The 24,481-nt window shown below is 42.1% G+C and overlaps 1 protein-coding gene across 2 annotated transcripts; it reads left to right on the top strand.

The window, feature by feature from the left end:
• Positions 1 to 893: 893 nt before the first annotated feature.
• LOC143836181 (uncharacterized) lies at positions 894 to 23,854 on the top strand. Of its 2 annotated transcripts, none has more exons than XM_077335146.1 (16): positions 894 to 1,006; positions 2,225 to 2,328; positions 3,010 to 3,132; positions 5,923 to 6,034; positions 6,928 to 7,065; positions 8,181 to 8,287; positions 13,039 to 13,170; positions 13,323 to 13,527; positions 15,440 to 15,493; positions 16,469 to 16,634; positions 16,719 to 16,843; positions 16,984 to 17,107; positions 17,204 to 17,386; positions 18,488 to 18,607; positions 20,866 to 21,001; positions 22,871 to 23,854. In XM_077335146.1, the coding sequence occupies exons 2-16, from the start codon at positions 2,256 to 2,258 to the stop codon at positions 23,623 to 23,625; spliced, it is 2,553 nt and encodes an 850-aa protein (XP_077191261.1). In that variant the 5' UTR covers positions 894 to 1,006; positions 2,225 to 2,255; the 3' UTR covers positions 23,626 to 23,854. The 2 variants fall into 2 exon arrangements, with proteins under 2 accessions (XP_077191261.1, XP_077191260.1); XM_077335145.1 differs by having other exon boundaries at positions 897 to 1,019.
• Positions 23,855 to 24,481: the final 627 nt, after the last annotated feature.

Raw genomic sequence — 24,481 nt, 5'->3', positions numbered from 1 at the left:
GGCAGCAAATCACTGTCCCTGGTCAAAAGTGTGAAATTGTGAAAGATGGTCACTGTGCTATAAAATCAGAGTCCAGTAGCACCTTTAAGACCAACTGGACTCTGATTTTATTGTGCTACTTCAGACCAACCCGGCTACTCATTTGAATCGGTCACTGTGCTAGTTTGCCAGAGAAAAGTCAGAAACACAGCAGTGAAGTACAGCCTATAAACAGCAGTGCAGGTTTGGAGTGCTAGATGTGCTGAGTTGTTAGTGGCAGCAATTGGTATCTAGATTGTTTTTGGTTTCCCCAAGAGTGAGGGGAAGGGGTGGTGTTACCAAACAGAGACTTGGGTCCACCACGGAGTTTTTCCAGCTTCCTGGGAACTAATCCAAAGAAATGGGGTGGCTTGCAAGTCCATTCCTTCACACCTTGCAATACAATATATTTAATTATTATTATAATATATATAAAATATTATAATAATATTTATAAAATACTTTTACACTGAAGCTCTGCAACCTGCAGCTACACTGCTAGTTCCCCTTTAGGTCAGAATCAATAAGATTTTGCTCTGTTTAGGCTTAAAACAAGAAAGCCCTGGGATGCCCAAGAGTTGATAGAAAGACCACAGGATCATTTAGAAACTCCTTAATAAAATAGGGGGATGGTTTATGCCAGGTGGGGGGAAATTCTGGTTTGGAAACAGAATTTATCATTGGTGGTTAAAACAGCTCTCAAATCTATGCCACTCAGCCACTGTTTCATGCTGGATATATACTAAATTAAGAGACAGCTTTGTTTGTTCAAATTGTGTGCTTTGGCCCTATCAATTATTTGATAACTTGACCCTATTTATTTTATTTGTTGACCTGACACTGAAGTGAACTTCAGTCACTTGGAAATGCTTCCCATTTTCATTCTTGTAGCTTGATGTTCCTGACCAATCAAAGGCACCCAGTTTTAATCTCAAAAGGTGTTTAGGCTGTCTTAATTGTTACTCCAGAATCCAGATGAGCTTCCCAGGTAGGTGTCATTGGTGAGTATTTAAATGTATGCAGGGCTTTTATTCAGATGTAGGTACAACTTGTTTTATTAACATTTTCTACCTGTTCAAGTTCTTTAATATGTCACCATTTGGGTTTATTATTATATGGGTGATGGGTTATTCCCATCTCTAAGTTCTACCTACACATCAAATTGCAATGAAATTCTCAGAAACAGTCACATCTTTGAAAGGAGTCTTTCATTCCAAAATTTTAAGAAAACTGGAAAGGAATGGAAAGGTGCAATATATTTCTGGAACCAGCTTCCAGCACCAGTCCAATAAGAAAGGGACTGTAGCTCTCACTACAGTCATTATCATTGTCAAATTGCAGAAAGAGAGGATTTGTTTCTGGAATTCATTACTTAATTTCTGCAAGAGCACATCAGGGGTTTGCTTTAATGCTAAAAATGATACTTTGAATACCAAGTCTGAGAAATCAGAGTGCCTTTTTCCTCACTGCTAAATAATTGCAGGCAGCTGCCTCTCTAAAAAATCAATAATTCAGAACCAGGTTGACTCTGAGCATAAATGGAATTTTCAAATATAAGGGATGAGCTTACAAATTCTTTCCTTTTCTGTTCTTGATTTTCCCCTTGCCCTTCCTTTGGCAGTTTCCAACCACATATAAAACAAAGGTCCAAATCTTAAGACAATATACCAGAACATTAGAAGAAAACAATTTCGGGCTTTCAGTGTCAATTTTGGACTTTGACAGTAGACTGAAGTGTGTATATAAGTTTATTCAAACGCCTCACCTCTATTTCTTATCTGACAACAAAGGCATTGCATTTCCATTTAATATTCAGTCTTCTGGAAGTGAGGTTTAAGAGTGGAAAAACTAAACAATCTAGTATCTGCTTGCCTCAATAACTTATGTGCCCATCAGTTATAACTGAAAGAGGTGTGCTATGTCACTATAATCTGTAAGGGTTCAGTCAGGAATGGTGTCTTGCCCACTTTGAGTTGGCGTTGTTATTGGTCAGTAGAGGTTTCACTTATGTCACATAAAGGTGAAACATTATGTTGTGTATGTAAGTGCAGAGATCTTCCTGAGATCAGTTGATGTGCAGTATCAAACACCCATGGGAAAAGAATGGCATGATTCTCCTACTGGTCAGAATGGTGCACACCTGATAACTGCCAGTCTTCAAACTACCTCTTTCAGACTGATGAAAAATAAGTTATTTTCTTTGCAGAATCTGTCCCTGTTTTGTGGTCTTAACAATAATGGAGCACTCGCTGGAAGGTCTCCTAGTCCTGTTGTGCTTACTGATTGTAGGACCAACTGAGAGTGTAAACGGTAAGTTAATATCTTCAATGTGCCTTTGATTTCTGTAAGTTCCAAGGAGTAATGATGAAACTCAGTTTTTATACACCAGAGAATAATCCACACAGTAGCTATGGGGGAACCGGACAGTTATTCAATGTACATTTGACTTCCACAAATCAGATGCATGGGTTTTTCGTCTTCGGCAATAAGGATCCCGTGTATACAATAAATAGAAGGCATTATGGGGTCAGTGCAAACCATACAATTCACACAGCTGACTCCCAAAAAGTAGTGTTTTGAGACAGGGGAGGGGCTTTTATAAAAGTGATATAGGGTATTGAAACCTAAAGACCTAAATATCTGTACAGCTGAGGATGCACTTGAATTCCAGGATGACAAATCATAAAGTAGGTTTTTAGTCCTTATAGCTATGTTGGGGGAACAAATTCCATCACCATAAGTTTCATCAGCAGAAACCAGACTGAGGTGTTTTCCAGATTTAAGCTGCCTTCTGAGTTTTCAGTGGTGTTCTGACTGTTCTAATGATCATGCTTTTTCTGCAATCAATACACACTTATACACTTTGTTTCCTCCCTGTCAGTGTTCCATTCTGTTCACCATAGAAAGCTGCTGCTAGAATAGACAGGATTAGTTTGATCACTGGTTTTGCTCAATATAAGTCCATTCAATATTTTTAAATCTTTTCTTCAGAGGACACAATAGAAGAAAAAATACCATCAAAATTCTGCAATGTCTATAAACACATCGCCACTCTTGCTGGAACAGGAGGATCTAAAAACGTGTCCTTTTGGCATCTGAATTGTCCATTCGAAGGTAAAGAGAAAAATGTCAGTAGCTTCAATATTACGCTGCCCACATATTTTTGTAGGAAGATAAAAGCAAGGATCTTTGAGTGCACGGGATAGCCCAGTTTCATCAGATATTGGAAGCTAAAAAGGGTTGACATTTGGAAGACTCCACAGGAGGACTTTGTCCTGGGTAATGATTCCAGGTGTTGATTTTGCAGAGGTCTTTCAACACAAAAATGTGGTTCTACATGGAATCAAAGATTTTTAGTTGCATGGATTTTTTTTTTAAGTTTAGAATTTAAGGAACTTTCCCCAACTTTATATGTTTCACGACTTCAAAACTGCTATTTTTCTTCTTGAAGCCAACAAAAGCAGCTTTCACTTTGGCTGTTCTTGCTGAAACAAAACTAAGCTGCATTAGATACCAAAGAAATGAGAACAGTTTCAAAGCAGTTGTTGGCGAGGAGAGGGATAGTTCAGTAGAACATATGCTTTGATATTTGCAGAAGGTCCCAAGTTCAGTTTCTGGCACCTCCCGCTAAAGGATCTCAGGTGGGAGGACCGGAGGAAGTCTCTGCCTGAGGCCTTGGAGTGCTGTAGCCATCATGACTGGGAATGATTCCTAATCAGCATATTTGCCCCCTGGAGTATTTGCGGTTTCCCTACTGATTTATTCCTTGAAATCAAGACAACATTGATTTCGGATTTTTGCATCCTCATCTTTTCCCTTTCACACAAGAGTGTGGGAAAAGGCACCCCAGCAGTGCAAAAAGCAGTGAGCAGGATTTAGGCCTTTAGGGACAGTTTGCAGGAATGCTTTTCTAGTGCCGTTCGTGACAGCATAGAATCCAGCCTCCTACTGTGACTCCCTCCGATACCAAAGTTTGATGAAACTGGCATGGTGGAAAATTTTTTTATCAATTTACCTACCTTTTGGGGGAGGAGGAGCAGTATTACAGTGCAATCAAGGGCACCTACATGTGCTCAGGCAATGTTTGTGTTTCAAGCACCCATTCTGTGGAACAGGGGCAACAGAAAAGCCCCGTGCCACAAGGTGAAAGTGGTGGATTCCATGACCAGAGGCTGGAAGAAGGAAGGGCGATGGTGGGGCAGCTGGTGACAGATGAGCAAGTTAACTTAGTTCTCACCATGGCTCTTCCAGTGCTGGACACAGCATGTATGCTCTCCTTGGAGATCAGACTATAGTTGCCTTGCCTTTTCCTCCTGCCATGCCATTCCCTCTGCTGCTGGGCCACCTGCTCTCTCCATCTGAGTAGGGACTCAGTACTATTTTTAATACATCCAGTGTGATAAAGACTCTGTCACGTTAACACAGAGGGACTAGATAATGTGCAATTGCAACAGAATGGGATGGACACCAGTACACTATGAACAACAACACACATTTACATGCATGGGTTTGATGAAATCCGTGAATACAAATACGTGGTGCCCACCAATAATGCAAGCACACTGGAGGTCATAGGGGTGGGTAGTGCACAGCAGCGACTGTCATTCATATCAAGCAGCTTGTATTTAAGGTCCCCTCCCTCAACATGGATTGTGATTGACTGAGGTCAGGTGCAGTTTTGTAGCTGTACTGTCTACTGCTGCATGGTGACAATATTTTCAAAGGGTGTCCATGATACTATGTGCAAATGTAACATGCCTCCAGATCTATCTACTTATCAATCATCAGTATATCTAATTCTCAATACTGGAACCATGAACAAGCAAGACAGCTCTTTCTATAAACCTGAAAAACTCCACAGGTTTGCAGAAAAATCTCAAATCTAAACAAATTTAAAAATTAAATAATAAAAGGACCACCTGTACCTTTAAGAAATGAACACCCTCTGCATGGGTCACTGTGGGCATGCTAGGCAGCCATAACAGTATCACCAGCCTACAAATTTTGGTCTTAGTCAATAAAAGGCAGGGGGAGAGCTCTTTTCAGGGCTATTGTGACCTGTGAAAGAAGACTCATTGGGGCTGAGCTCTGCAGCAATCACTTTATACAAAGCAAATTGCATGACTCAGCCAGGAATGGCTGTTTGCTACTGTTCAACAGCAGCCACTCCATGAAAGCCAATGTCGTGTACTGGTTAAAATTTCAGACTAGGATCTGGGAAATCTGTGTTTGAATTCCCACTCTGCTATGAAAGTTCATTTGAGTGACCTTGAGCCAATTATACATTCTCAGCCTAACTACTTCTTAGGGTTGTTGGGAAGATAAAATGGAGAAGAGGAGAATCATGTAAACTGCTTTGGGTGCCCACTGTTGAAAAAATAGTATATAAGTGATATAGAATAATAATAATAATAATAATAATAATAATAATAATAAAGGTGGATTAAAATGGAAGGCCGATAAAAATAGGTGGTGGGTGCGTGAAAATGAGAGAAGGAAGCAGGGAAATATGAGACAACAGGGACTGCCAGGGGGACAGAAAGAGGAAATAGTGTGGGAAAGAGGATATAGGGGGAAATATGGTGCCTTCCATAAGTCCTTGTAGATTCACCAGCGTGAAACTGGGCCTTGCCCCACTATGTAACTGGGCTGGGGCTGGGCCAATGGTCAGGAAAAGCTGCAATAATAAATACCAGTTCTTGCCAAATACCACATATAAACAAATATTACAGAGTAAAACTTAAGAAGTTCCCCCAATTAAGATATATAAGGTAATATGAGACACAAGAAGTCACTTAAAATGTGAATTAGGCATTGTTCACTGCTCAGAACTCTGCTTTGGTCTGAAAAGTGTCAAGAAGAGAAAATTCTTGAACCTGGTCTAACCATGTTATCCCCTTCCAGGTTATTATTCTCTTGGAGATGTGGCTAAAAGAGGTTCTGGGCAGCCTGTGACTTGGGCTTTGATGGTAAAGGAAGAGAATAATGGTCTTCTGAAACATCCTCAAGGTTTCAGGTATCTTGTAATTGTGTCAAAAATTGGTTTTATTTATTGAACTTAATACAATGAATTCGGAATCAACCTGTGGTCCGAAGTGTAGCTTGAAATCCAAAACTGGCAGAAAGCAACAAAGTGGCTAACAAATGCTGTAAATTGCAAGTTGATATTTTGAACAAGTGGTTGTAGTTGGATTGCCTGACACCAGCTGGTGCTACACAGAGTGGTGGTGGGGAAAAAAGAATTGCCACCAGCGTGGTATCTATGAAATCCATGAGTTAAAGAGGTATGGATACTGTGAGTTCATTTCAGCTCTTTATTGACCCCACCTATAAGATACAGAGAACCATACAATTAAAAAAACATTTTACATAATGCCAGATCCAAAAAACCAAACAAACCCATGCATTGGAAACAGCTTAACAATAAACAACTCACCATACAAAAATAAAGTTTTTCATATTCTCCAAGAAGGAAAAGACTTTGGAACAACAACTCTTGCAGAAATTGTTTACTATACTTTAAGCCAGGGGTAGACAACCTGTGGTCCTCCAGCAAACGCTGGCAAGGGTTCATGGGAATTGTAGTTCATGGACATCTGGAGGACCACAGGTTGACTGCTCCTGCTTTAAGCCATTATTTGCATAGGCATTTCTTGGAGCTGTCCAAATATCTCTGTGCAAAGCCCTTTTTTATTGTAATGCCAAATAGTCCATCTTCCAAATTGACCAAATTGGTAAACTGATCTCTGTTGCCTGGAGACAGATTGTAATCCCAGGAGATCTCCAGCCACCACCTGGGAGATGGCATCCTTACTGCAGATAGATAATTCCCTCCAGATTCTGAGTTTTCAGATGTGAGAGTTGTTCACCACTGTTTTAATAACATATTTCAATGTTTTGGATTTTTAGGGAACTCTGGAAAAAGAGAATCTATGGAGCAAATAATGAAATTAAAATACTAGAAATGGCGTGTTCAAAGGGATATAAAGCTCTAGGAAATGTAGTAGTTAAGGGCCACAATCAGCATCCTGATCGGTATCATTACAGGCAAGTTGAGAGCTCTATATTTTTATCTTGCTTTAACTAAGGTCTCTTTACAGAACTGTAAAAAAAAAAACAATTCATTGTTACATTTGACGCAGCAGGCCAAAGTTGAGGTGCCTCCCTGCAGGTTTCTGGGAGCTAGGGTGGAGACCACATGGCTTGCCAAAGTTGCACAACTGCCCTGGAGGTCTCTGGGATCTGAGGTAGAGGCTGCATGGACTGCCGAAGCCACAGCACTGCCCTGGAAGGCTTTGGGGGCCGGGATGCAGCTTTCTGAAGCTGTGCTGACACCCCACAGGTCTCTGAGGTCCAGGGCAAAGGCCACACAGCTCCTGGGGACTGGTCCGCTCCCCTCCAGGCCTCTGAGGGGTTGGGCCGCAGGTTGCGATGCAAGCACTGCCCTCCATGCCAGAGGAGGCTGGGGCCCTCCTGGGAAAACAGGTAAAGAGGGAGGGGGAGGACTCTCTGTGTGTGCATGTTTTTGTTTGTGTTTGTGGGGGGAGTGACTGAGGAGTAAGTCCCGGAAGTGAGAGGGGAGGAAGAAGTGGGGAGGGAAGGGGCCTGCGTTTGTGTGTGTGTGTGTTTGTGAGAGAGAAAGGGGAAGGAGGATGGAAAGAGGTCCGGAGCAGGTATGTTTTCCACATACCTGCGAGAGCCTGGGTGTCACTACTTTATTTGTAATTGCTATTTAAAATTAGTTAGCTGCAATCATGTTGTCAGCCGCCTGTCCATAAACTTCAGTTGTAGATCAGGAGTCACATCATGTGGCTCTTTGACACATTCCCTGTGGCTCTTCTGGCCACTGTTCTCCAATGTAGTACCCATCTGATGTTCTAGGAAAGTTTGCAACAATTCCAGCCTCCAATAAAACTACTCAAGTAAAATCATATGATTCTACTCATCTTGGGCCAGAATCCCATGATTTGAAATTTGCTTTCTGTTTTTGACTTTTTGTGATTGATAAATATGGGACAAAACCGATATTTGAAGTTCACTGTGTGATACCCAAATCAGTATCATAATCACAGTTAAGTATCTAATGATTTCACAATAGATTAAATGGAAAAAGAACTTCAGCTGCTTGGATAAAATTAATATTCTTATGACAATTTTTATAGGTGTGTCCATGAAAGGCTGCTTGTACGAGGAAAATCTGAACTTATCTTAAGTCTGACCCATGAGCTTGGAGCATGGGAAATTGAAGCAGATCATGCTGTAACTCCAGGTAATTCTACTTAGTATAACTGCTACAATAAGAGCATGATGATTATAGGGGAAGAATATACAGATAAGTGGTATTTTGATGATGAACCTTTCATAAAACTTGTGAGACCAGGTATGTAACATCTGGCAACTGAAGATACCTTTTAACATATATCTGTGCTGTGTTCATAGACTGCAAATATAACAGGCAGACTTTGAACTTAATATTGGCTATGGACAGCTGGGGATCAGTTCCTGGCATTCTTGGGTGAAACTTCTGCACTTGATCTATTCCAGTTGTGCTTCCATCCTGGCCACAGGGTAGAGATAGTGCTGATCACCCTAACAGATGATATCTGGCACCAGCTGGACCAGGGCAGTTCAGCCATTCTTGTGATGTTAGATCTGTTGGCCATGTTTGACATGGTTGACCAGAAGCTGCTGGCCTGTTGCCTCGCCATGGATGGGAAGTGGGACAGTCCTTCAGTGGCTGATCTTCCTTCAGAACTGGACAGAGGGTCACAGCGGGGGAGAGTTGTCTAGCCCCTACCAACCCCCATGTGGAATTCTGCAGGGTGTGGGTCTCTCCCCCATGCTTTTTAACATCTTTATCCACCCTCTGGCTCAGCTGGTCTAGAATTACAGACTGGGTTGTCATCTATATGTGGATGACACCCAGTTCTATCTCCTAATGGATGGCCACCTGGAGTCCCCCTCAGATACGTTTGCCAAATGTTTGGAAGCCATGGCTAGATAGTTAGAACAGAGTAATCTGAAACGCAACCCCTCCAAGATGGAGGTCCTGTGGCTGAGGAGGAGGGGGGCAGACCAGGTAGCGCATTTACCCTGCCTGGCTGAGATGCAATTTAACATTGCACTGTCCACCAGGAATTTGAAGGTGATTTTTAACACCTCCTTATCAGTGGAAGTGTGGGTCACAAGAGTATCCTGGCAGGCATTTTTACATCTTCACCAGGTGAGGCTACTAGCACCCTATTGGTCTTTGGAGCACCTAGCCACAGTGATCCACATGATGGTCACCTCCAGGATTGATGTCTGTAACTCGCTTCATGTGGGCCTGTCCTTGTCTTTGACCAGGAAATTGCAGCTGGTGCAGAATGTAGCTGCTAGCATCCTCACTGGAACACCTTGGAGAGCCCTTATCCAGTTGGTGCTGAGGCAGGTGCATTGGTTATTCATCAAACAATCCCCAGGCTAGAAAAGATTTGACTATTTCAGTTAAAAGTTTGGATAAAGAGAAATATTTTGGCTCGGCACCTAAGGGTCAGTAAAGCAGATGCCCAAAAAAGCCTCACGAGGGAAAGCTTTTTAAAAGCAATGTATGTGTGAATGTGTAAAGCAATATCAAGCCACTGCTGACTTACCACGACACCATAGGATTTTCAATGCAAGACACTAATAGAGGTGGTTTGCCATTGCTTTCCTCTGTGTTGTAACTCTAGAATTCCTTGATGGTATCCCATTCAAACACTAGTGAGGCCAACCCTGTTTAGCTTCTGAGATATGATGAGCTTGAGCTAGCCTAGGCCATCTTGATCTGCAGGTCTGAGGCAAGGAATAGCCTTTTCAAAATCTCTTTCTTTGGTTGCTGCCTGCCTCATCTTTGCAGGCAGAACCACAGAGCATAGGGTTTGGAAAGAAGGTCTTAACTGGTAGGCTGGGCAGTATGGGACTGCCAGACAGCTACTGCACATCTTTCAACACAGAGGTGATATAATCCTACATCCTGTCATTTTTGGAATAAGCAAGCCAAATAAGAATAGACCCACCAAAACATGGTGCTCCCTATTGCAAATGCAGCTAGCCTCTTCATAAGTATACTATGATAAAGGGAACTGCAAGCCACTAAGAGTTCCAGAAGATTCAAGAAGGATCAATTTTTTTCTTCCTTCCTTCCTTCCTTCCTTCCTTCCTTCCTTCCTTCCTTCCTTCCTTCCTTCCTTCCTTCCTTCCTTCCTTCCTTCCTTCCTTCCTTCCTTCCTTCCTTCCTTCCTTCCATCCATCCATCCATCCATCCATCCATCCGGTAAAGATCATCCACCAGTGTGACCAAATCCAGGTTTGAGCCTGGACTAAAATGGGTCTAGGTAATCCATGTCCTACAAGAACACCTGAAGCTTCATAGCTACCATCAAGCACTTTGTCCAAAAATGGAATGTTGGCCACTGGGCTAGTTATTTAGTCCATTTGGGTCCAGTGATCAGGTGCAAGTTGGGGGAAGGGCCCGACTCAGCCTCCTTTGGCTCATTTCCAATCGTATTTCCAGCACACCACAGTCCTGGACCCCAAATGCAGAAGGGAGAGCCTTCTTACCATCCCTAAGCAGGAACCTTGAAGAAGGGATGTGCATAACCCATCCTGTATCTCCCCTTGCTTGGTTCTCCATTCTCCATCACCAAATTTTCCATTGATACCTCTGATTAAGCTTGTAGGTATAAAACAGAAATCTATAAAGTCATTTTAAAATTTTGATATTAAAATAGCACAGACTTGGCAAGAGGAAAAAAATCACAGTGTAAGAAATACTAGAAGTATTCTAAACATTAAATATTGATAAAACTCCAGGAAGGAATGAACTCCCAGCAGAATTGTATAAGCAGTCCAACAACAAAATACTGACTTCTCTTATTGATCTCTTGAATGCTGTTCTAGAGAAGGGCAGAATTTAAAAGGTATAGTGAGAGACACAAGTAGTAGACTTTTGCAAAGCAGGTTTGTATTCTGGGAATTGCTTTCTACAACATTGTACCTGCTGAAACAGAACAGAAAGATGTTCACATCCCTGTTTGCTGGGAGGATGAATCTTTTAATCAAGGAAGACATAATAGACATTTATGCGTTATGCTATCGAGCCAAATGTCAGAGAACATCAGACATGCTTTAAATATTATCCACTATAGCAAAATGAAGTCCATCCCTTTCACAAAACATTAACCTAATGCTGAGAAATATTCACGGAATGATTCATACCAAAGATGTTGGGACATGTGAACTTTGGACTAAGTTATTTCAGAAAATATTTTATAATAACCACAAAGCCATATGTGAAAGTTAATAACCTACCGTTGGTAGACCATTGGTAGACTACCGTTGGTAGACCGTTGGTAGACAGGGTTAACTGTTGCCTTCACTCTTCCTTGCCATGTCTCTAGAGCCCCCATCTGAACAAATTAGATGCAACCCTAATCTTATTGGTATAATAACAGAACACCTTTTGGAACTGTCCATAGAGTTTTCATGGCAAAGATACTGGAGTGGTTTGCCATTTCCTTCTCCAGTGGATCACCTTTTTCACAGCTCTCAGCTATGATCTGTCTGTCTTGGGTGACCCTGCACGGCATAGCTCATAGTTTCACTGAGCTACGCAAGCGCCCTTGCCACGGCAAGGCAGCGATCCTTGAAGGTGCAAACTTAAATGGACTCCAGGGAATGGTAGAGGACAGGAAGGCCTAGAGGATCATTGTCCATTGGGTCGTGATGGATCGGACATGACTTCGCAACTAACAACAACAACAAAACCACCATAAGATCAGCCTTTCTCCCCAATGATATAATATTTAAATGCCACCTTTCCAGAAACCTCACTTTCCCATATTTAAGAAAAATTAGACAAATCTAACAGAGTCTTGGGTTTTAAAAATAAATTATGACAAATTTGAAATTATATCCAACAATAGGTGTAATATCTAGGGGGGAAAGTTATTATTGTTCTTTTCCAAATGCCCCAGCTTCCATAAAGTGCCACTTCAGGCAAAACCATAATGACGTACCCATTCAAAGTAATCAAACAGAAAATTCACAAACAATAATATTGAGAATAAATTATAAATGCTACTAGAGGAAGCAGAAGGGACTCAGATATTCTTTCTCTGGAACTTTTGGTGAAATGTGTTAAGTCTGAAATTCAAGTGTATGACTTAGATTAGTGATCCCCAACCTGTGGGCTGCGGACCACATGTGGTCCTTTGACTAATTGGAGGTGGGCCCCAAAGGATGTCTTCTCCCCCCCCCCGGCCCTTTACTTCATCCCCCCCAGCCCTTTACAACACACTTCATTGTTGTGGCGTATCTGTATCTTATATTGAAGGGATGTTTAAACATTACCATAGCGACCAGAGAGCGTTAGGGCAGTGGTTGAGAGTAGAGGAGTAAACTACCCCCCCCACCGGGCCTCAGTAAAAGGCGTTGAGTGGTCCCCGGTGATAAAAAGGTTTGGGACCACTGACTTAGATCATTTGAGTATCTCTTCAGATGGGAGATGCACACATTCACCTTTGAGTATTATAATGTAAAATGCATGATAGGTCTTGCACTTTTTCTGTCATTTCTCTAGTATGTTAGGTTAGATCTTACTAACTGTCAGGGGAAAGTATTGAAGGTCATAGATCTTTTCTGGCATTCCATTTGCCCAGTAGTCCATTATGTCCCCAAGAAAAATTATTCCAAAGGCTGTGAAACTCCAGTGGAGTAATAGCCACAGGTAGGGAGGAGGAAAGAAACAAAATCACCCCCTTCTGTCTCAGCACTAACCTGTGGGGTTATTAGCTCACATGGGTCTCAACACCTTAGGACCCTGCTGGAGAGAGAGGATTGTGAGAAAGATCCATGATCCTTGAGTTCATGATCATGAGATCCAATGTATGAGGTCTTTCTTTAATCTATACAGAGTATTGACATTGGTTGAAGCTTATAGCGTTCAATTAATAGGAAAAGAGTATTATTATGCTAACCTTTGTATCTGGATTATTTTAGATGGCTTGACTGTGGGGGCTTTTATAATCATGACCAATCACGATGAACACATGGAAAGTGTATATGTCCTCAATGAATACAAAGTTTTGTTAAAACAACATGCATCTCTTCAGACAAACAATTCTGAGGATGGTAAGTTTGCTGTCAAGAAGAATCAAGTTATATGATGTATTAATATTAGGATCACATATCACCATTTGTTGACTTTCTGCCAAACATAATGTTAGAAAGAACAACACTATAAATTTGTTACAACAACCACACAATCTTTGTTTTCTTGCCAGGTTCTCCTTGTAAGATTGTATGTTACGTCACTAAGTGGGCTCAATATCGGCCCAATCCTGCAAAGTTTTACCCAGAGGATATAAACCCAGATTTGTGTACTCACATCACGTTTGCCTTTGCGATCATAAGGAAAAACCGTCTCTCCTGTGATGGATGGAATGATGAAAATGTCCTTTTCTCCCAAATCCAAGCATTAAAGATGAGGTAAAGTTTTTTTTTAAAATACTTAAACACAACACTGAGGTATAAATGACAGCTGAGAGGAAAAGGCTGTTTATATGATAAGCATTCTGTGGGAAGTCTAGAGACTCAGATTCTATTCTAGCATAAATTGATATAGATATTGAGAAGATCCAGGCGATTCTAACATATCTGCAGCAGAATTTGCCAGGTAATGATTTAGGAATAGTTTTAGAAAGTTTTAAGAAAGAACATATTGTTTTGGTCTTATCATTATACTATTAGCCACAATTAAGGCCATGTGCAGGCTAAAGAGATTTTTCTGGACACTTTGAAAACTTCCCCTGAAAGTATCATGGACTTATCTGTTACTATTAGTGGGCTTGTTTGTTACTATTACTACACTTCCCTATTGCTATGCAGATAGCTAAATCTACAGATAGCTAGATCCACAGATCAGGGACACACAGAGGCTAAAGAGATTTTTTTGACATGCTTGAGGGACTCTTCAGGTATGCAGAAAAATCTAAAATAAAAAAAAGTAAATGGGGGTATAAATCCTCCCAAATATATTTATATTACCTGATGAGGAGCTGGAGGATGCCAGCAGCTGGGCCCATTGGTGGAGGAGGATGCCAGAAGCCAAACTGGACCCAGCTGTGGGGGCACCAGCAGTCGCACTGGCCTTGGCAGAGGCCACAGAAGATGCCAGCAGCTGCACTGGGCTCGGCCATGGCAGCTTAACCTAGGAGCCACTGCAAGCTTGGCCATAGGCAATGAAGCCTGGCAATTCTTCCAAGCTTGATTGTGGTAGATCCTGGTAGCTCCCCTGGGCTCAGAGTGGCTCCCAGACCCCACTGTATTGCGGCTGGGCTCTCAGGGATTGCACTGAATTGTGATGGACAGAAGTGAGATTCTCCTCCATCATGTGAGTTTTGTGAATTATATAACTTGTGTTATATAATTATATAACTTGTGTTATATAATTTAGCAAACACAGTATGTACAATGGTTCACTGGGAAAATGTTTAGCTCTTACCACTAAACATTGCTGAAAGGGGCAGAGAATTTTCTTTACTAGAAAGAGTCAGGAGGCAGCTTCCGGCCATAGTTCCTGAGTGAATAGCGAAATCTGGTGGGGTCAATGACGTCATCAGCTGCATACAGTTATTTATTTATTTAATTTTTATGCTGCCTTCCCATGACAGTTAGTATGAGCTACTGGGCAGATGTGTGCTAACACAGAGCTGCACTGTCTCTCTGTGGGTACCTCTAGATGTCCTCTGGTGACAGTAACACATTATCTTCAGTGATGTTCAGGGGCAGTTTCAGGTGGCAGCCATGTTGGTCTGAAGCAGCGGAACAAAGTTTGAGTCCAGGAGCACCTTAAAGACCTACCAACCACGTTTTGTTCGAGGTTTAAGCTCTCATGAGAGCACACACAACACATTTGGAGCCTAGTAGCACCTTTAAGACCAACAAAGTTTGAGTGCACTCACTTCTTCAGATACAATGAATTGGAAATTACCAGTCCATACATATAGGCAGAGGATGAACAGCATAATTAACATTTTTGAACAGATGCAAGAACCAAACTGGTATAACAAGTTTTGTTTATATATTCACTGAAGAAGTATACATGTGCTCAAAAGCTTATAACTTGAATACAACTTCATGGGTAGCTGTTTTCCAAGCAAACTGCTACACAAGCCCTGTTGTTTGTTTATGGAAGTGTCCAGTGACAGGCAAAACCTCTAGTAATTAGAAATATAAATATCCAAAATCTGAATTAACATGTTTGGTTTGCTGCAGTCTGTGTGTCTATGTATGTATGTCAGAACAATAATTATAGATTTCCTACAAAAAACTAAAAACCTGCTCTATAATTATTGTTTCTTACTTAAACATATCAAATATATTTCTTCTTTTTTTGTAGAAATCCAGCATTGTTGACTCTGTTAGCTGTTGGAGGAAACAGATTTGGCACTGCGTGAGTTTTCTCATTCACTGTTGAAAGGACAGGGACAGTGATGGCAGACATGATAAAGAGCTGGAGATTGGGGAGGGGTATGGAAATGGAGTTAGAACTGTCACCTGGCTTCCACTTGTGACCTCGCTTGAGGCAGGGGAAGTTGGAGAAAGAGCAGTTCCACCAATGTCTTCTATCATCTCTTGCAATTGATGCAATTGTCTCAAAGGGCACCAGTTCTGCATAAGCAACAGCGAGTTCTATTTGGTTTCTGGTGCTGTACTTGCTAGCACCTGAGATTTGATTTGCTTGTAGCCCTTGGAAGGGGTGGGGAGAGGCATGGACTATATACTCTCTTTAGCCCAGAGGAAAATGTTTTCCTGAACTTGGCAAAACACAGGCTGTGCAGATTGGGGCAGGGGGTGAGAAGCACAGGCTATTTTCTCCCCCACCAGTATGGCCAGACTGAGGGGAAAAGCTAATAAGGTTAAAATATATATATATGATGATGATGAGCGATCAGAGGCCATTATTCTTATACTGTTAAATACCAGAATAAATGTTGATTTTTTGAGCCGCTATTACATCTTTCATTTCCTAAAGAATGTAAAAATACCTACAGTAATTCTTCTGCTGATGAGTTTGTCTAAGACTGTACCTCCCAGAGATCTGAAATCTAAGAACTTTACCTGTTCCAACAGCAGTCATAGTTTGTTCTCTGCTTTAATTACTGAATTTATGTTTGTTTGTTTTTTACTAACACATTGAAGAACACAGTCGTGAGCTGACAAGGGAACTATCAGTTTGGGAGCAGCAGTTCTTGTTTTTGCTATTAGCAAGATCCTTTGTCCTGAATCGATAATGCTTCGATATATTTCTGTAGCGTTGACGAACCAGATCCCAGCCATTCCTCCACCAACTCATTCAGAAAGATAGAAAACTTTCCAGCTCTGTATAGAACAGTTGTTTAATGATGCGATCTCTCCCCGCCCTCAGTTTCAGCCCCATGCTTTCCACAGCCGCCACCCGTAAGATCTTCATTGATTCAGCTATACCTATACTGCGGCGCTATGGCTTTGATGGGACTGAGCTGCACTTTGAACATCCTGGGTACAGGGGAAGTCCTCCTAAGGACAAGCATCGCTTTACTTTGCTGACAGAGGTAGGAAATCAATGGGCTTAGCCAATTATCTGGTTCCACTGAGCAAGCCGGGAAGAAAGCTGAAAAGACTTTTTGCTTTCTTAGGAAATGACGGCAGCATTTGAAAAAGAGGCCAGAAGGACTGGGAATAAGAAGCTGTTACTTACTGCAGCAGTTGCTGCTCGGAAAGAAGTAATTGATGCTGCCTATGAAGTCGAAAGACTGTCAGAGTAAGCTGAAAGAAAAGGATGCTTGAGTTTCCTGAAAGCAGTTTGAGGGGAATAAACCTGGTGTAACAAATGAAGAAAATCTTTGCAGAATTGGTTATGGTTACTAGTGATGATCTAATTCTAACTTATTTCTGTTGCAGACATCTTGATTACATTAGTGTGAAGGCCTACAATTTCCATGGTGGTTTTTCTGACAGAGTGGCTGGGCACAACAGCCCCTTGTATTCCGGTCAGCACGCTGAGGAAAGCCCTTATTCCAGCTGCGTAAGAACATGGAGCACTGTTTTGTTTCCCTAACCACCAGACAAGTGTTTGAACACCAGCCACAGAGATATGCCTTTCTTTCTGTCTTTCCTACAGAAGTTTGCTATGCTGTACTGGATCCAAAAAGGTGCTCCTGCTCACAAACTTATCATGGGGTTTGCCAGCTATGGACGTACCTTCAGGCTTAGCACCAGGAACACATCAGTGGGCGCCCCTGCCTCTGGACCTGCCCATCCAGGACATTTTACACATGAGCCTGGATTTCTATCATATTATGAGGTGTGAAGAAATGGAGAAAATTAGAAGCTGTCTGCTTTGTAGCTTTCCTATGGCTTACCTAAACCACGGTTCCCCCCAATGCAGATGTTTAGCTCAACATATAGTAGCTAAAAAAAAAAGTTGGCATTGCTTTAACATTTGATATATTGCCATCTCTGTTAACAACAGAAAAGGCTGTATTCAGCAACCCTATTTCTAGAAGGGTCAGTGTGGTGTAGTGGTTAATCTACACTCTAGGAGACTCTCGGTTTGAATCTCACTGCTGCCTAGCCTGCTTCAAGGATAAAGTATGGATAAAATGGAATGGGAGGAATGTTGCTGTAAGGCACTGTGGGATATTAAAAAAGTAACCTCTTTAAACAGTGCTGTGGCTGGAGAAGCAGGTTAGCATAGTCACAAACAGTGGTTTGTTTTCCAAATACATGCAATGCAGATTCATGTTATTAGAATCATAGAATCATAGAGTTGGAAGGGGCAAACAGGCCATCTAGTCCAACCCCCTGCTCAATGCAGGTTCAGCCCTAAGTATCCTAAAGCATATTGTTATGTCAAGGCGCGACTATTACTGTATACCTCCTATCTCGGGCTGCCCTTACAACCTGGGAACTCTAATTGGTGCAAAGTGCACTGGCTGGGCTTCTGACCGGACCTGTCCAATTTAGACATATAACACCTAACAAAGTCGCTCAATAACTGCATTGGCAAGAGGGTGGGTGGTTCTAGCCATCACAAACTGAATGGCAGCATAGCCTGATATCAATTTAAAGAGTGACCTTTATTTTTTTAAGTTAAAGAAGCTCATGCTTGTGTTAAGTAGACTAGAGAGAGATTTTACTTCAGTTCCCATCATTGCTGGATTATCCTGTGATGCACTTAGCTTGTGAGGCTGTCCCAATCCTCAGAGAAGAATTTTGGAACAAATAACAGGCTGCTTAAGGAAATGATAAAGGAGGAAAGAGCCACTCTGCCGACACCTTCCATGAGCTCTTTCAGTGGATCCAACCCATATCATGTGCATCTCTGATGGCACTGTGGTCATGTGTCAAGATATACGGATAAGATCATTGCTAAGGTCTTTCTAATGCTGTGATATATTTGCAGATCTGCAGCTTTATAAAACACGGTGCTACGGTTCAGTGGCTTGATGACCAGAAGGTCCCATATGCCTACAAAGGTTTTACCTGGGTTGGATATGACAACAAAAAGAGCTTTGGTTACAAAGTAAGGCCTTGTTTTCTCATGACCATGACCTTTTCTTTGCTTCAGCACCATACTTCTCAAAGTGGTCAGCGTATATATATTTCACAAATGAAACAGTGTGTCTCTTGCAAACTTGCGATGTTTAATTGTCACACTAAGGAGCTCCTGCTATATTGCTGAGGTTCATTCTTTGTACCTATTCTGAGTTATTTGCAACTCAATCATACTCTGCAGTTTATTGTTTAGACACACTTTGCTGTGAGAGGAGGGAAGAGAAGTAGTACATTCAACTCACATAAACACACATGATGTGTATATTGCACACAAGCAAATTTAATTTCTACAGACCATCTTGAGAGATTCGGTTCTGAAGAACTTTAGTGTACATGTGGATTGGAAACCAGTAGCATCTTAGAGACCAACAAGATGTTTTGATATAAGCTTTTGAGAGTCAAAACTCCCTGCATCAGATACAAATACCCATGCATGCAAACTGATACATTTTTACAAAGTGTACTTCCAAACAAATTAAAGACCTTCTTATATCAGATAACAGTATAAGAAACCAGTGGCTGACCTGGTAAATATGCCAAGTGAGATTTATGTACAGAATTTTTAAAAACCGGGGCAGCCAACCACACCTTTATAGGGCAGACTAAGGTTATGTGTCATGCATTCAAACTTTCCAGCTGACATCCCCCAAAAGATATAACCTTAAGTAGTGTATCTTTACATAACAGGGCTGTTGAGTGGCTTTCCTTGTACTAGGTTGATATTTCCCTGTTTGGGTTGGGGAGCTGAGTTTGCCTTGTTTAAGCTTCCCGCTTTAAAAAAGAAGTCTGTGCCAAGAAAGGCTGAATTCTTAGAATCATAGAATCATAGAGTTGGAAGGGGCCATCCAGGCCATCCAGTCCAACCCCCTGCTCTACGCAGGATCAGCCCTAAGCATCCTAAAGCATCCAAGAAAAGTGTGTATCCAACCTTTGCTTGAAGACTTCCAGTGAGGGGGAGCTCACCACCTCCCTAGGCAGCCTATTCCACTGCTGAACTACTCTGACTGTGAAAAACTTTTTCCTGATATCTAGCCTATATCGTTGTACTTGAAGTTTAAACCCATTACTGCGTGTCCTCTCCTCTGCAGCCAGCAGAAACAGCATCCTGCCCTCCTCCAAGTGACAACCTTTCAAATACTTAAAGAGGGCTATCATGTCCCCTCTCAACCTCCTTTTCTCCAGGCTGAACATTCCCAAGTCCCTCAACCTATCTTCATAGGGCTTGGTCCCTTGGCCCCAGATCATCCTCGTCGCTCTCCTCTGTACCCTTTCAATTTTATCTACGTCCTTCTTGAAGTGAGGCCTCCAGAACTGCACACAGTACTCCAGGTGTGGTCTGACCAGTGCCTTATACAATGGGACTATGACATCTTGTGATTTTGATGTGATGCCTCTGTTGATACAGCCCAAAATGGCATTTGCCTTTTTTACTGCTGCATCACACTGCCTGCTCATGTTTAGTTTACAATCCACAAGTACCCCAAGGTCTCGTTCACACACAGTGTTACCTAGAAGCGTATCCCCCATCCAGTATGTATATCCCCCATCCAATAGTATATTCCCCATCCAGATAGAATTCTTCTATCTGTCTAAATGATACAACACTAGAAATTTGCTTCTTTTAAATAGGGACAATTACTTGGGTTAGCTATGGCAGTCTGTCAGCAGATGGGGCTGACAGGTATTCATTTGGGCTTTCCTCCCTTATCAATAGCCATTTCCAAACCCAGGAAAAAATTTCCCCAGGGTCATGGGACTCATGTGCAGTGGGTTGGGAGGCTGCAAAAGGGTGGGGCAAAGAGGTGATATGTCTCACTCCCCCCTGCCTCATTTGTCAGTGAAACTCCACTGACTGAACAGGCAGAAGGGAATTATTTTGCTCCCTTCCCCCCCGCCCCATTGTAGCCTTTCAACCTGGGTGGCCTCGGAATAAGCTTCCCTGGCATTGGCTGTGAGGAGGAGAGGAGAGCTGAGAAGATTGATGATTCCTGTGCAGACCTTGCATGGCAATTTTTTGCTTGACTCAGCCCTTTTGGAGGATGCAAAGAGTAATAGATCTGCACTTCCTAGCATCTAAAAATTATACTCAGTCCTTTCTCTGGATCTGCAGGCTATGCCTCCCAGTTTTGCCAGCTTCCTTTTAAAAACAAAAACTGAAATCTGTGCTTGAGTGTTGCAATTACAGAACCCCGGAATTCATATTGCCTTGGTCGTTTTCATTTTCAGGCCCAGTTTGTGAAGAAGCATAAACTTGGTGGAGGCTCAATCTGGGCCATGGACCTGGATGACTTCAGAGGCACCTTCTGCAATGAAGGACCTTATCCTCTGACAAGGGAGCTGAAGAGACTGCTTGAGGGCAATGGTGAGAGGATGCCTGGGAAGCTTTTAAGGGAATTACCACAAAAGAACGTCAAAGCTGCTCTTCCCAGTCAACATTTATTATGTTTTAAATTATTTAATATTGGTAATCTGTCCAGCAAAAAAAGCTCCAATTGAGCCAGCTCACAATCACCATAAACTCACATTTAGCACTGCCCTTTCCTTCCTGCTGTGTTCCACTGAGGAAGTTGTTTTGCATTATCATTAATCATTGCCTGATTTGTTTCACATTAGCTTATTGGCACATACACCATGAACTGGGGCCAAATTATATGGCTGTCAACATTTCTAGTGATTTCGGCAGTGCATGATCAGGCTTTTTGTATGCCTCATTGATAACAAGTTTGGTGTGGTGGTTATTAGCAGCGGACTCTAATATGGATAGCTGGGTTTGTTTCTCCACTCCTCTTCCACATCCAGTTGGCTGGGTGGCCTTGGGCTCTTTCAGACCCCCTAACTCACATGGCATCTGTTGTAGGTAGAATTAGGGTAATTTTTGTACACTCAAATCTGATGGCAAATTCCCTTACCCAGGAGATCAACAGAAATATTTTGTATGTGCTGGAAAGCAAACATGGATTCTGTATTGTCCCAAAGGTGAAGTATTTAGTGAAATCACCAAATGGTGCAAAGAGCCAACAGACATCTTCTGTGGGCTGTGGACTAGCAAGGATAATAGCACTCCTGACAGTAACTGTAGTTCCTTCCCTCCCCTTCAAATGCAGCAATAAAACCTATTCAAAATGATGGACATTCTGTTTTATTGTTTGAAAGCAGCTGGGGGCAATTCATTGACATTTCCCCTCAGGCAATTGTAAGCCACTTTGAGACCCCTTTGGGTAGTAAAAAGTGGAGTGCAAAAAAATAGCTCTTCTTTTTGTATGTCTCATTCCATAAGTATGTACTATTAATCTTTAACATCTTATTTCATACCAAATGATGTACCCAGCTCTTCACAACTGGGTGCTTTCCTATCATGGGTACTTTCCTACTACAGTCTGCATGCAAATTAAAAAGAATGCTTCTGGCAGGTTGGCCTGCAGTTCCTAGGAGGAGTCAGACCCTCCTGGCAGCTACCTGGGCAGCAGCTGTGACTGGGCCAAAGAGTCAGCAGGGGCAGGGCACCCCAGGGACTACCATGCCACAATGAGTACTGTATCAAATGAGCACAGGAGCAAACGTCTGTATTTAGATGAATGAATTTTGTTCTTATTAGATTTTGATACTGCCCTTCCCAGCAAGTGGGCTTGGGGCAGTTCACAACAATAAACATGTTTGTAATGGCTTAAAAGAAACCCACAGGAAAGGACCTACTGTTATGGATTTCTTCCAACAGAAGGTGTTTTGCTGATCTGCCCCCCCCCCCATTCCCATTGCCAGCATCGACTTTGTTCCTCGTGTGGTTGCAGAGGATTTCAGGAGCCTTGAAAGGCTGTGGTAGAAAAAGGGTCATCATAAAGTTCTCATCTTTGCTGGAAATATTGGGCTATATTTCCAGTAATTAGCAGAGTGCATGACAGCTTAGAGTACAGCAGAAGGCCCTGTGGTCTGTGTGTGCACAGGCAAGAAAATAACAAGAGACTTATTTTTTTCAAAATGAATATGGTCGCTTTATTATAAGGAGATCCATTCTAGATAATCATGAAGATACACTTCTGATCTAGTCCAGCTAACTAGGATGGAGAGAGAGGAAGGAATCCATGTCCAGCTCTCGTGGTGCCAAGATAGAGATCTGGCCATGTGTGAGGGAAGAGGTTAAAACTGGAAAGAAGTGGCCAACAGAAAGAGGTTAAGATATTCTGATATAGTGGGTACTAGAAGTCAGTGAACTAATCCTGTACATATCTTTCAGAGTGTAGTGGTGCTGGACATAACATAGTACAAGCAAGAACCCTTCAACCACCTACCACCCTTCAAATTTCTACCACCCTTCATCCGTCTACCACCATTCTAACTACTAAGACCTTACGACCAGCAAGCACTCTTCAAACTTCTACCACCCACCGACTGTCCACCACCATTCAAACTCCAACCAGGCTTCAACCATCCACTACCATTCCAACTCCTATGACCCTTCGACCAGCTAGCACCATTCAAACTTCTACCAGCCATCTAACTTCTACCAGCTTTCGACCGTCAACCACCATTCCAACTCCTGTGACCCTTCGACCAGCTAGCACCATTCAGACTTCTACCACACATCGACAGTCCACCACCTTTCAAACTTCTACCACCCTTCAACCTTCAACAACTTTTGGTGTAGAACTTTGTTCAAAAAAACCTGATGGCAATTATTCTGACCCATCTGACCCACGTAAATACTTCCTTTGTGTAAACAAGACAACATATATCAGGAATTGTTCTCAGGACATGGTATATGATGTATACAAAAAAGAATGTACGTCGTCCATTTTGCCACCTGGTAATTTTTGTGCACTCAAATCTGATGGCAAATACCCTTACCCAGGAGATCAACAGAAATATTTTGTATGTGCTGAAAAGCAGACATGGATTCTGTATTGTCCCAAAGGTGAAGTATTTAGTGAAATCACCAAATGGTGCAGACAGCCAACAGACATTCTCACTGGACTGTGGACTGTGGACTAGCAAGGATAATAGCACTTACCCTAATCCAGGAGATCGAACTAGATAGTAAATATGTTCTGCAGGGCAAGCTTACCTCTGTGAATTGTCTGGATGAAGCAGTCACCTGCAAGTGCCACACATTTGTGAGCAAAACCCCTCTTAGTTAATAGATGAATACCCCCTTCTCCTGACAGTAACTGTAATTCCTCCCCTCACCTTCAAATGCAGCAATAAAACCTATTCAAAATGATGGACATTCTGTTTTATTGTTTGAAAGCAGCTGGGGGCAGTTCATTGCCATTTTCCCTCAGATTCTATTGTATTGTACCAGGGGAACTACTTCACAAAGCAGTGACTATCAGCCCAATGTTTGCAACATGTGTGTGTTTGCAGGGTGTTTGCAACTGTTTGTTATAAAATGTCCTCCTTTAATTCTGTCATCCACCCTCACATTTTTCAGATAACACAGCAAACCCCCCCCCCCTTGCTCAGAGGAAAGGCTGTGGAGCTCAGGAGCCATCTAGATTTCACACATTTCCGTAACTTGATTGTAATATAGGAGGATCTCATTTGGTCTTAAAGCTTCATAGTAGAATATCTAGTGAAGGTTCAAATACCACATGGAGAATTATGTAATGGGTGGCTGTAGGCTTGTTCTGTATGGGAGCCAGTGTGGCTTAGTGGGTAGGGTGTCAGGCGAGGATCAGGAGACCCAGATTTGAAGTTGCTCGGATGCCCAAGTGCAAATATTTCTACATCAAATATTCAAATGGCTGGTCCCTGTGTGGATCCTGCAAGCAGAAAAAAAAGGCAGGGATTGCTTTATGCTTCAGAGACTCCCCAGGTATAAGGACAATGTGACAAACAAATCTGTGCC

This window comes from Paroedura picta, chromosome 4 (genome assembly GCF_049243985.1).
Source record: "Paroedura picta isolate Pp20150507F chromosome 4, Ppicta_v3.0, whole genome shotgun sequence".
NCBI lineage: Eukaryota > Metazoa > Chordata > Lepidosauria > Squamata > Gekkonidae > Paroedura > Paroedura picta.
Note: the sequence above shows the minus strand (reverse complement) of the source record. Positions and strands in the feature narration are given on the sequence as shown.